Consider the following 13,865-nt stretch of genomic DNA (forward strand, 5'->3'; position numbering starts at 1 on the left):
ATTAGCATCATTGAGGGATTGGAATTTAGAGAGCTCTGTGTTAGACCTGTCGCAGTCTGGTCCCACATGGTGGGATGGTACACATGAAATCCTCTCCCTCCTGGAGGTTGACAGTGAGCACAGGGCAGAAGGAAAAACCCACACTGTCCAGCTGGGGCCACATTTAATTTAGGGAGAAAAACCATCCGAATCAAAATGAAGGTACAATGAAGAAAGCAAGATTATTTCCTATGCTGCAAAGGGCTTCTCTAATCCTTCTTAATTGGGAACTCTGCCTATGGGCAGAATCACTCAACCTTAAAGGAATACATCTTTCTCAAATGTAGTCCCAAATATTAAAGAATAGTACTAAGAGGTTTAAAAAAACCCAAAACAAAGCAATCCTAGTACTACCATTAGAAAACATACGTGAGTTCTAAATTCTTCAACCAAGAAAATCCGTGAGACTCTCAGATGCACAAGTGCATTCTAATTTCTCAGAACACTAATGTTTTCTAACCCAGGCAAAGAAGCCTTAAAGTAGGATGCCTTAGTGGGTGGAGGTGGGCCAGATGCTACTGTACATACAGCCCCCCCATACCCAAGGTGGGTGGGAAGCCGGAAGGCAAGTGACTAATTAGTATTCCCAGGGAAGGATAACCAGCTAATTCCTGAGACAACAATGGGTGGGAAACAGGCAGGGGCTAACTCACTCTTTTTAGTTCATAAATAATTAAACACAATTAGCACTAACAGCAAGAATCCAACAGCAATGGAAAAGAAGACCCCTGGATGGGCGGCATACCACTTTCTGGCTGGCTGTATGCCAAGTGGGGTCCCTTGTTACCCTGCCTCCCCCGAATTCATTAAGCGTGTCAGTATTCCACAACATAAAATTATCTCTACAAAATTATTCAGGGAAATAATTAAAAACACCCAAACGCACATTTTTCTTTTGCTATTAAATATTTTACCAGGCCTTCCTAAAGACATAATGACAACTGCCTGCATTTATGTCTCACACAATGGCAGGCAGGACACAGTAATTTATTTGTGTCATCTCATTTAATTCTTACACCCAAAGAAAGGGGGAATTAACTCATCCTCATTTTACTCACCAGTAAACTGAGGCTCACAGACAAGAGGGACCTGCCTGAGCCCCCTAATTTGAAAGCATAAGTCTTTGCATCAGGTGGTGGCCTTTCCCTCAGATCCTTGACCACCATTCATGGATAGTTCCCTGTCTGAGGCACAAGCTCTATCTGCAAGAGTACCTCCCCCTAGCCCCCCTAGTAAACAATGATTTACACTATCATACTGCACCCCCAGGAGACTGGGAGACTGCGCACATCCGGAAAGGGCGACAGCAAGCCCCTTCTGACACGGAGCTCTGCGCTCCCTCCCTCCTGCCACCCTGGCTTTTGCAGTGTCTTGCAGGAGGCACCTGATGTGTGGCCCGGCAGGGACGCCCACTCTGGCAGTCGGTCCCCAGGTGCACACAGGCAGCATCACCACAGGCATCTTCCCGGGGCTGTCACCAACCCACAGCGCGCACCCTCAAGGACCACCAGGGACAGCACAAGAAGCAGAGTTCAGGGACTCCAGCCCTCGCCCAGAATCTGCACCCCAAGCGAAAGCAGGTGTGCGCAGGTGCAGGAGGGAGTCCGACAGACACTCACCGCACCCCAAGGGCCCGTTCTCCACTGGTTTCCACCCAGCACATGGGTGCGGCTTGGGCTGGCGCCCCTGGGCCGGAAGTCCTCGTTTTGGAAAGGGTACGAAGCCAGGCCTCTGTCGGGGGTCCACCGTGGGCAGGGTGACAGGGAGCAGTCCTGGTGGGTCTCCGGGATGTAATCCAGGTCGCACTCACTCTGACTGACGACGTGGTCACTGTAGTTGACACACACCACTTGCCGCGTTGCCCGCCCCTGCCCACACGTCACGGAGCACTGTGTTCAGTTTAGGAAGAAAAGGACGCATCATTTGCCAGGTGGTTTCAAGTTCCTGAATGCACATTTCTGCAAATGGCCCAGCACTTCCCAGCTGCTCTGGTCAAAACTCTGCCCCCACATCATTTCACCGGAGCCTGTGAGCCCCCTATTAAAATGCACCCCAAGTCCAGCCACGGTTTCCCCATCCCCTCTCACGTACCAGCCATCACCTTCTCTCACCAGATTACCACGATGGCCTTAAACTGGGTTTCTTCCTACAACCTGACTCCCTGCCTCTCACTCTTGACAGGGAACCAAGAGCCCCTGGACTTCCAAGGGCCGCAAGGGCAGGAGGCGGCCGGCGTCACCACGAGAGCAGATCCCTGCACGCTCTGCCTTCCCTGCCACCGTGGTGCTCTCCAAACCTACCACACTGACACACTCAGTGCAGTATGGATTTCCAGCCAGCCCAGAGGACAGGAGCTCAAGTAGATTGTTAACAAAGTGTGTTCCTTGTGCACCTACGTGGTGCAGAATAATTTAAATCACAAACTGAGCCCAACTTGGAAATACCACTCCCCAGCACCACAGAGTCCGCACGCCAGCCGCTGGCCTACCACACTCCAGTCCGAAGCCTTCCACTGCCCACAGGGTGTCACGGCGCACTCCTCACTGGCCGCAGGTCTGGGCAGGCTGGTGCAGGCGTCCTCGTGGGCGACGGAGCCGTCCTCGCCCCGGCAGCTGACGTACCTCATGCGGGTGCCTTTTCCACAGGTGGCCGAGCACTGGGTATAGGAGCGGAAGAGCGCAGGCTTGCAGCGCAGAACCGCAGTGACCCTGCCCACACCCTACCGCCCCTCCCGGCCGGTGCCTACCGGAGTCCAAGACCCAAAGCGCCACTGTGTCCTTGGCGTGCCGTGGGAGCTCCTCCGTGATCCCGGGGCCGCCGGGGGAGGCTGACAAGGTGCCGCTTCACAGTCCTAGGTGTGAGGGGAAGGTGGTTACTCAGGGCAACACCCGTTTTCCTGGCCAGGGCTAAGAGTGCAGATTTCTGTGTCCCACAACAGACTCAAACAAAATGTGGTGCGGTCTTGTGGGCCTAATGCAGGGCAGGTCTACTTGGTGATGCTCAGAGCTGTACTTATGCATCTGTTTATGTGGAAGGAGAAGAAGGTGTTACGAAGTGGTATGTAGACTGAAAACAACAAGGTAACGTTTAAAAATGAACTGTTAGTATTGTGAAACTATCAAGGCTAAATTCTGTTCTCACATTTCAGTTAGTGCTATTGTCAAAATTTGCTAATCGAGAATTTGTTTTCCCAGTTTACCTAAAGATAACACCCGAAATCCTAAAGGTCAGATCTGGAAATAAAAGTGTATTCAGTAGGCCAGCGCCTGGAATTCTCCTAACAGCCCCAGTCACTGAGAGAGGCCCTACGATGAATCAAGTCCTGTGTGTGGACAACGTTCCCACACTCACATACCTCACCACAATGACCGCCGGCCACACTGGCCAGCACTTCCTCCTTGATTTAACTAATTTCCACCACATGCTGGAAGTGGATGCTGCTGGGCTGTGTGACCGATGCCTCCCTTACGACCACGCACAGGAGAAGTCGAGTCTGCAGCCTGGCTCCAGACTTGGCCTCTTCTTTTGCCGGCGTCCACAGAAAGCCCTGCTTTCCTGGAGTGAAGCAACTGCCCCCTGGCTGCAGTGGTCAGAGCCCGGGTGACGTCAAGGGAATCAGAGAGGAGTCCCGCTTAGTCTCTAAGGGAGTCGCTAATCACCTGCTTGTTGGCATCCGCAATGTCACAACTCACATTTCCCTGGCATTTATCACACCCGGAATGAAACGGTAAAGTGAAGGAGCCGTGAGGCTCGGGTGCTGTTTGGTTAACTGATTGAGACAGCAGAAGTACCACTGCCACATTCGCGTGCTGCTCCTTACCCGGCAGTGGCCCGAGCTGAGGCACACAGATGGGCTCACGGCCAAGCCTGGGGCAGGGGCTGCACTCAGAGCACGTTCAGCCGGCCGTGGCCCTAATCCCATCTTCAGCAATTAGCAAAGCCAACCCAGGCCCTCCCTTTACAGAAAGGACACCCAAGTCCACACTCAGAGAACGGTGCGCCGTGGAAAGAGCGCACTCTTTTGTGGGGAAAAGCTGTGTGTATTTGCACATTTTTGCACACCTGTACACAGAAATTACATGCAGTACATGTGTGTACATGCTCAGTTGTCATCAATTTTACTGAGCTAAAGGACGTGAAGCAAACAGTTCACAAATAACAATAAAACACAACTAGTTTAAATTCCACGTAGCTGACTGATTTTCCCACAAAATGCTTTGGTTGATTTTTGTTGAACTTTTTAAGCCTATTGCCAAACTACGAGCAATGTAGGTCTGACATGAATTATTAGTTGATACTTTTTTACATTTACAGAAAAGTGAGAAAGGTGATGCCACACACTAGTAATGCCACCACTGTAGGAAGCTGAGACAGGAGGATTCCAAATTCAAACCCAGCCTAGACAATTTAGTGACTTAGTGAGACTATCCCAATATAAAAATGAAAAAGGGTTGGGGTTTTAGTTGAATGCAGAGTCCCTGAGTTTAATCCCAAGTACCATAAAAATGAAGGTGAAACTGAAACAATAAGATGTTTGTCAGAACCTGACTCGCTGTCATTCCTTTGAAAGAATTCTTTAAACATCAAGATAATCTTCAAACACAAGAATTAGAAGATCTAATTTTTTGTTATTTACAATGTAACATACAGATAGAAGATAAAGTTTAATCTGCATCGTTAACATTTTTTCCATCACTTTCTTAAGTCTAAACAATAGACAAAATGGTAAATAATACCCCGTGATACAGCACTTGCTGATTTCTTTGGTGGAAATACTCTCACCAAGGCTAATCTCTAGCAGCCAACTGGGTATAAGAGTTGGGAAGATGTTCAGTAGCACACAGCTACATAATATATAACCATGCAAACAGACACAAGTGTAAGTAACCTGGGGGCACAGATAACAGTAACACACAGTAAAATAACTAGGAAGTGATACCTTAAAATCCTTAAAGCTTTGCTTTTAATATCATGTTTCATGACAGGTTTACATTTTCCCACCTGAATAATAGCTATATTTAACTCCCGGCTCACATTGTTCACATAAAATTTACCAGTTGGCTCCTGTGAGCTGGTCCAAGCTAGCTTCACCACTCACGTTCTGAACTTAGGGCATTAATTAAAGAATTCTACAAGGAAATCACTAAAAATCTGAGTTTAAGAAAACAAGAGCAAGCACATCTGACACCCAATATGAAGCAAAATCAAATCTACGTATATGTTAAATAACTAAGGAAGAACAAAGTCAGTAAAGCAAAATATCAGATTCTAATAGAGCAAATAAGTAAATCCAGACAAACTGATCAGCTGGCTTCTCTAGATGCATGATTATCTGAGGGATTCTGATGTTGTCTACACTCCCAGCAGGGTGGCATCCTAGCTCCAAAGAGCCAGTCCCAGTGGGAACAGGAGACCCACCTGGGTGTCAGTCGGTCTCGTGGCTGCATTGCAGTCACTGTCGTCCAGCACTGCCATGTAGGTCCCCAGGACACACTTCACTGCTCTCAGCTGGTAGCCCTGTCCACAGGTGACACTGCACTGGGGAACAAGAGGAGACAAGAAATGTACCATCTCTTCTTTCTCTTCCTTGCATCACAACATTTGGCAAGGGATAAATATTTCCATCACATCAGGCAAGGGGGCTGGCACCAAAGAATTTAGGTAAAAGGGGGCAATCTTGCTCATGAAAATTATATCAACCAATTATTATGGAGACATGAGATTTTATCTGCATGGTTCAACTCTTTGACCAAACTCTAGGAATTTCTATACTCTCTCATTTCTTTTCCTTTCACACTCTCCTTAACAGGGTACTGGGCCAAAACAAATTCTTAGAAGACTGCCATAACCTTACTCTGAGGAATTAATTGGAGTTCACATCAATATTTTTGGTTCATGGAATAATCAACAAAATTGACAAATGCTAAACTAGACTGACTAAGAACGAGAGAAAAGACTCCAATTGCTAAAATCAGAAGTGAAAGAGAGACATCACTACCAACACTACAGTAATCAAAAGGCTGACAAGAGAGTTCCTTGAACAATTTTATGCCCACATGCTAGATAATCTAGATGAACACGCAAACAAATTCAAATAGTCTAGAAACAAACATTATAAAAACTGAGACCAGAAGAAATAAAGGGCTGAGGGTGTAGCTCAGTGGCATGAGCTTAACACGCACGGGGCTCAGCACAAACTAAACCAAATAGAAGAGAACAAAGGAAAACACTAACTAAAAAGCAAAAAGAAAAAGAAGAGTGAATCAGTAATCAGAGACCTCCCAACAAAGAAAAGTCTAGGACCATGTTACAGGTGAATTCTACCAAATATTTAAGGAAATAATGAAGTCAATTCTTCCCAAATGCTTCAAAAATACTTCAGAGTAGGGAGCACTTCCCGACTCAATCCATGAGTTCAGCATCACCTTGGCACCAAAGCAGAACAAAACAAAACAGCACACACACACACACACACACACACACACACACTGGCACAAAGCTCTCAACAAACCACACCCAATAACATATTCAGAGAATTATTCATCTTGGCCAAGTGAGTATGGCCCAGGAATGTATGGGTGCTTTAACATGAAAATAAAATCAAAGAAATATATCAAATTAATAGCGTAAAGGGGGAAAAAGACACATGACCATCTCAGTTGATAAAGAAAGGGTATTTAACTAAATTGTAGGAGTAGAGGGGCACTTCGTCATAACATTTCAAGGCACTTCTGAAAACCCACACTACTGTCATACTCAATTGTCATAGACAATTTTTTTAAAAAGTCGAGTGTAATCCTAGTATGTTTTATAAATACTAAAGGGAATTCATAACCATCAGCACTGACAATCTCTGCTGTGTACAGCTAAGACTGCATTTGGTTTTCTTCTTTTTGCTAAATTACATTTTGTAAAATTTACTACAAATATTCATCACTTTTAGACAGTAATTTAAAAAAAACTGTTCCACTAAACCAAATGATTGGTCACAAAAAGAACGAATGTCTGGGTGTACAATGAACTAGGAACAGCCTGGTGTGGAAGTGGATAAAAGAATTCTCCAACCGGCTGCAAGAGTTGTGAACATTTCCTCTTCTTCCCTGAAGTTGTGCAGCTGTAGGCAGAGGCAGGCAGGCTTCCCGTGCCTAAGTGGGCTCTGCCTCTCCAGGCACGATTTACCAAGGGTCTGGGCGTCGGTGAAGAGGGGGCAACTCAGAAGCCTGTCGATGTGGATGCCAAACACTGCACGGGCAGGGACAAAGCCACTCCATTTACCGCATGCGGGCTTGGAGCGGAGAGGAGGCCCAGGGACAGGAGCAGCTGTGGCCAGTCAGAGTGCCCGGGGTCATTCTTCAGAGATTACGCTGGGCACGCAGAGTGCTGCACTTCTATATTAGGAAGGGCTGCATGGCAGCAGCACACGCAGGCCCAGGGAGCCTCCCTTCTCCTGAGGGATACTTACCTCAGCCCTGCAGCCTGCCAGCCAGCGGACAGGAAAGGCTCCCGTCCTCCTGCTTTGATTAAGCCTCGTGTCTGAAGAGTCAGGCTGACTTACAGAGGTGCACTTTGCGCTGTGATGCCGAGTGGGCCCCAAAATATCACTTCCAGGTCCCAGTTCCAGCCCGCCTGCCTGCCCGCCAGGGCACTGGCTGGCTTCCAACCACACTGAGGTAGAGTCCCGAGGCAAGCCCATCAGCCAGTGTGGATCTGCTCACACACGCGTGTGCAGCTGAAGCCGGGGTGGAAACTGCTCCTGAGTGTGACTGGAGTCACCGGCTTGCCTGCTGCCCACGCCTGCTGGCCCTTGCTGGTTCCTGCCGGCCACGGGAATGCACTGCCCGCCCTGCCCCATGGCCCTCTCCAGATAAGAAGAAAGGATGCCTAAGGATCTTATCTTCCATAGTGCTAGGTACCTGTCCCCAGGGCCCGGCCTGCCAGGATGCGCATTCCGACTGCTGACAGGGTTGCGTGGAAGCCGGCTTGGCCTCAGGGTTGCAGATTTTATCGCTCGCATGATCTTCACCGAACTGACACCAGACCTGCCGGTGCCTGCGCCCCTTCCCGCAGGTGACCAAGCACTGTAACGAAAAGCAGAGCCGCCAGGGCCGTCTCTGATGAGTGGGTGCCAGTGCGCTTGCTCCTGGACTGCAGGGACAGGTGTGCCTTTTCCCACAGCAGCACCCCTTGCCCACAGTGACAGGGATGCGTCGGCCCGCTTGGCTGTCCCGCTTGCTTTCCTTTCCTCTCTGCATTCCTAGCTTCTGGGCCACATCAGAGTCCACAGAGCACCATGCTCTAACGCCCTGAAGAACAACAGCCATTTTTCTAGCATTTGGGGTGAAGCACGGGGAACTCCGAGTCAGATCGACCTGGGTTTTATCCCCTGTACAACCAAGCCTTATGGTCTCTCTGTGCTTCATCTTCTTGTAAAATGAGGATATTTAATGTCTACTGCAAAGGGCTTTGAAAACTCACTGGGAAAAAAAAAAAAAAACAAGCCAAGGGAAGTGCTTAACACAAATTCCATTAAAAAACTGTAAATTAGAATTGTAATTATTATTCATGCTCATTTTAGAAAATTTGAAAAATACAGAAAGAACACAAAAGATGAAATTATAATAATCTCGCCTCTCACTACCCAGGGTGGGTATTATCAACACTTTGTTGTTTCCTTTCTGGCCTTTGCATCTGAGGGATCTTGAATCCCGAACTTGGTTTGCCCTTCCCCACCCACATTTTATCAAGTACTCTTGCAAAGGTCTGCTAATAAATTTGAAATGATACTTCAGCTAATGTCAGCTTTCCAAGTACAATTTAAACCCAATATCCTGCTTCACCGTTTTTAAACCAAGTTTTAGAGTTTAGCCTAGCACCCGAGCACCCCGCATGATCTGTCCGGGAATCGGCCCCGATGACCGCGGGCCCACTGCCCTTCCCCATGCCACCAGCATCAGCCATCCGGGTGCTGGATGTGAACAGTTACTGTGGCCCAGTTACATGGGCCGGACGGGGCACAGGGCCACAGCTGAGGCCGGAATGACTTTCTCTCCCGACATTCCCAACTTGGCTGGTTAATAATCAAGTCTCCCCTCTGAGAGAAGCTTGCTGTGCTGTGTTAACAGCTGGTGAGACCCTGTACCCTGAGTCTGAGACAGGCTCTGTGACTCCTCTCTCTGCCCTGGGGGATAAGCACCAGAGGCGATGCCTCATCCTTCAGAATCAGGCATGGAAAGGACAGAGAGCTTGCATGTTCAGCCTAGTCCTTTTCTCTTTTGTCCACGTTTTCCTCCACAATTGGATTCCTATGTAACAAGGGCCACTCATTACGGTCTACCCCGCTTACTTCCAAAAGAAGAGTAGGAAACCTCACACGGATTTCAAGCTAGCATGGCTTTCTGATCCATAAAGTGCTGGTTTGCAGTCAGCCACTCAGCTTGCACTCAAAGAGGTGACAAGGTGAGGAGAGAGAAGCTGGTGTGGCTCAGCCGAGGCCAGGGTGACCCTGGAGTCACTGGTGGCTTAGTCACAGCCAGTGTCATGGTCACGGTATGGGTGGAGCTGGGGTTGTCGTTTCCTCAAATGGAGGAGGAAAAAAGGGTCGGCAGCTTTACCCTTACGCAGGCCAGGGGAGAACCAGGAGGGCGTCTGGGATGAGCTCAGGAACGACTGTCCCTCACCTCTGACCAGTCTCCTGACTTCCACTGTGGACAGGGGAGTTCGTTGCATCTCTGAGTGGTGACTTTTTCCTGGTGGGCGCATTTGCTGTCATCCAGGACATCATTTCGGGAGTTCACACAAATGGCCCGTCTCCTCTGGCTTCCGCCATCACAGCTTTTAGAACACTACAAGGAGAACAAGTTAAACAGAACCACTGTCCAGTTTCTTATAAAGTGAGAGCAAACTCCTGGCTAGGCTGTCTCTTCCAACCCTTTGGAACCAATCCACCCTGGGGAAGCTAGTTTTTATTTTGTGCTACCAATGTATTTACCAGGTTTATACTGCTGGATCAGGAAAATAAGGCTGGGAGTGGCTTATGGGGTATAGAAAAGCTGGGAGATCGGTTGATTCACTCCCAGTTTTCCCCACATCAGGTTGTGTCAGACATTACAAATCAACCATGGATTCTCTCCCACAGAGCTTAAACGAGCGTGGCCATTATGACTCAATTACGGATTTCTTTTCCCTTGGCCCACATCGAGGTGTCTTCACAGTCCTGTGTGGGTCAGACTGGTCAGACTCCAACTTACTTCAGTCCACGCCGAGTAGCGCCAGACCCCCATGTTACATTCTCCTGAGCACTTTTCCTGGTTGGTTGGTTTGGGGTGATTGCTGCAAAAACCGTCGTCCACCTTCTCCACCTTCCCGTCCAGCCTGCTGTACTTGGCACAGTAGATGTCCAGTGTGCGGTAGCCCAGCCCACACTGGGCACTGCATTCGCTCCTGCCACCCACGTGCCACCTGTGAACAAATGGGGAGAAACCAACAGTCCGACTGAACACTCGTGCACACTGTGCAGTGAGTGGGGCAGGCGGGTTCTTTTCTCTTCCTTAGCTCAGACACTATGAAGCTGGAAGCCACAGTTACTAAGGTGAGATTTTAAACCCACGCATCCATGTAATCTTCGTGGACACGGAAGTCAGACAGTGGGAGGTGGGGGCCCTGTCTCTGTAACGGTCCACTGATACAGTCGATCTGAAACTCAAGGCACCAGAAAGAAAAAAAAATGAAACTCAGCAGAGCAAAGAAGAAGCAATTTTATATTTAAAAGTCCAGGTAATCTAACACTTGATTTGGCTTCAGACAGAGAAGGCCCTGGAAGCTCAGCCCAGGAGCCCCCTGTGATGTGGGCCATACTAGAAAGTGCGTGGAGTGTTCCGCAAATTAACGACTTCAAGTGTGCATTTTTACCTCTGTATAGTCTCCTAAGTTCCTTGAAGTTATGAACCATTTTTTATAAAACATACAGATGTTTAAAGTCATGTTTTACTCTACAAATCTTTGGCACCCTGATAACCCACGTAGCTATGAGGAAACTTTCTCAGCACACAGCAAGTTTTCAGTATCTGCTGGCCGACTCTAGTTCTTGAAGTGCCCCAGGAACAGGTATGGCAGTGTTTAAATTTAAAAAGAAAATAAATAAAATGCTAGAATAGTGGAATAGTCTAAATAGAGGAACTTGAAAGATATTTGGTCAATTAGATTTACCAATCCACAAAAGATAATTTCTTAAAATCTTCACTTGCTTTCACTCTTGATTTTTAATTCTCTACTGCTCAGAAATTGAGCGCTTTTCTCACTTCCAGTGTGCGAAGAGTTCTTCCACCCACACCTGTCCGCAGGAGGACGTGGGTGTCACAAGAGGAATACTGACCACAGAATGCCATGGCATTCCTCAGGACGGCCCCAAAGTAGGTCAGAGGTGACCGCTACCACTGAAGTGGGCGAGGAGACTGTTCGTTAGAGTGACACAGCATTTGTGGGATTTTGCTCTAATCCGGAACACATACATGAGGGCTTGTAAACCAATGCTTTATCTCTTCCTGTCACAGTTTAATCAAGGCAAACTCTCACTTCCTGCAGGAAATAAGGCAAAAATATGGACCAATTCAAGAGAGGCATCTGGAACCTTCATCTGCACCTTGATTCTTGGCTACCTTGTCTGCCTTCGTCACTGCTGCCCTGTGGAAATGTCATTTTCCATCTGGGTTCGGGGAGGCAGGCGTCCTGCCCACACAAGACAACACCCCGGCAGGCAGCAGGGCTGCAAAAGTCATTTCTCTGATGTTCACACAACCCCAGAGTCTAAGCAGAGAACCTAGAAGACTTTCAGGGAGGCAAGGCATTGCTTTAGAAAATTCCTTTCCATACATGTCTCTTTCAGGACAGAGATCTTCAGGGTTTTGAGTTCACTCAGTTCATATCATGGAAAATAAAATCTAACTGCATTTAATGACTGTATCAGAAGAGCATATCTCAATGTGTTTGCCAGCAGGTGGAAGGGGGAGAAATGTGTGGTCATATTTGTGGGGTGGGGTGGGAATAAATGACTCTGAGAAGTGCTGGATTATACCGGTTTCTACATCACAGATCTCCGGATCTTCACCACACTCTGCAGTATGAATCTCCACCTGGGAGGCTGTTAAGTACGGCTTCTCACGCTGGTTTCCCAAAGATCACAATATCCACAAAAATGCTCTGGGAAAAACTATGATAGAGTTAACCGATTGGTAACAGTCCTCTCCATCTTACAGTTCTGCCTGTGAGCTACTGGACAAGTCACCATGATTATATTGACTGTCAGGTGTTGGTACAAAGCCAGGACACTTTCTTTAGCCTTGGTTTGCACCTGTACATTTTTCAGTAAACAACTTCATTTTCAAACAATCTACAAAAGCCAGTAATATGTAAGTTTGAGTGTTGACAAAATACCATGACCTTCTGTTTAATCAGGTATGAGCACCTCCTTGTCTGGTTCTGAGGTGCCTGAAGCTAATCCTAACTGCTCTTTTACTCTTTTCACTTTTCAATTCCCACACCAGTTGCCTGCCTCTTCTAGGACGAGGCATGACCACAGTCTCCTATCTGCCCTTCAGCAGTGAGAGGGCCTGCATTTTCTGGCCTGGTGCTCTGAGCTGCCATCCTCATTTAGTCTCAGTAGAGTTTTAAAAAAGTTTTTAAAATGTGATTTCTTCAAATGGAGTTTAGAATAGCACACCCGACAGTGAAAAAAGACTTTGAGCCCTGGTTTTACCGCAGTTCCATGAGATTCTGTTTAATGACAACAAGCAGTGGGTCCAAGGCTGGACATGGCCGTGCACCCTTGCACCTCCCACGTGGGGATCCAGGTAAGCTGGCCTGGCTCGCAGAGCCCGGCTCCTCACAGATGTGGAGGGAACAGCACCTGGCTCACAGGGGCACTGGCGGATCAGGCGGGGCAAGGCATGCACAGCACCTGGCACACAGGACAAATACTCAAGAAAAGCAGCCTTGGCTATCATGACTTAGTATTATCCTTGGTGTTTCATTCTCAAGCAAATTTTAAATATCACATAACTGCACAAAAACCAGTGTGGAGAAAGCTATCTGAGGCAGGCTGCCAGTGCAGGAGACCCTCTGGGGAGGCCATGAAAGCTGGCACCATCTCGAATGCACACTGGAATCTGCTCACAGGGAAAAATATTAGCTTCCTCTGTAATAGTGCAAGGCTATCTCCACCACACTGGAACCGGTGCTCCTGGGGGGAACTCCCTCAAGTGGGGTTAACTCAAAGAGCGCTGTCCACCTGCACCGGTCACCTTGTGTCCCTCGAAAGGCTCTGCACAGACTCTCCGCCTCTGCTGGCCCCGAGCAGGCTGCATATTGTAGGCAGCGGTCCCACAGCACTGTCAGCCACCCTGAGACTGAGCCAGCAGGGTTAATTCAGCTGGCGGGAGACACCAGGTGAGGGAGCAGGGGCAGGAGGAGGGACACAGGGAGGGCACAGAAGGGTGGGAACCAGTCCTTCTCATGGGAGAAAAAGCCCTGTGGAATGTGCTCTGGGAACACCAAGCACGGAAACAGCCTCTCCGCAGGGCAGCTCACAGGCTGGGTGTCATGTGAACCACTCACATGTGCATGACCATGGTGTGACCCCGAGCTGCCCCCACAGCTCTGTCAGCCCTGTTTTTGTTCTACTTATTTGTAGAAATGGTGTGAACGTTTCTATCATGGCGCTGTTCTAGAAATGAACAGGACACTATTTATATTAAAAGGATAATATGTATAAGACTACAGAATAATATAAAAGCTATACCATAGGGCCAGGGATGTAGGTCGAGAGGAAGACA

General features: G+C 48.2%; 1 protein-coding gene across 12 annotated transcripts in view; it reads right to left on the reverse strand.

Annotated features, from left to right (window-relative positions):
• Positions 1 to 13,865, reverse strand: part of Adamts9 (ADAM metallopeptidase with thrombospondin type 1 motif 9) — a 129,770-nt gene that overhangs the window by 64,067 nt on the left and 51,838 nt on the right. For all 12 annotated transcript variants that reach the window (XM_010606562.3, XM_010606564.3, XM_010606567.3 and 9 more), the window contains 7 exons: positions 10,287 to 10,497; positions 9,717 to 9,881; positions 7,953 to 8,117; positions 5,458 to 5,577; positions 2,786 to 2,890; positions 2,528 to 2,695; positions 1,659 to 1,928 (listed from right to left, as the gene is read on the reverse strand). In XM_010606562.3, the coding sequence (XP_010604864.1) occupies positions 1,659 to 1,928; positions 2,528 to 2,695; positions 2,786 to 2,890; positions 5,458 to 5,577; positions 7,953 to 8,117; positions 9,717 to 9,881; positions 10,287 to 10,497 (1,204 nt within the window). The remainder of the gene's footprint in view (positions 1 to 1,658; positions 1,929 to 2,527; positions 2,696 to 2,785; positions 2,891 to 5,457; positions 5,578 to 7,952; positions 8,118 to 9,716; positions 9,882 to 10,286; positions 10,498 to 13,865) is intronic.

This window comes from Fukomys damarensis, unplaced genomic scaffold, assembly GCF_012274545.1.
Source record: "Fukomys damarensis isolate Sample0158 unplaced genomic scaffold, DMR_v1.0_HiC HiC_scaffold_28, whole genome shotgun sequence".
In the NCBI taxonomy this organism is placed as follows: Eukaryota; Metazoa; Chordata; class Mammalia; order Rodentia; family Bathyergidae; genus Fukomys; species Fukomys damarensis.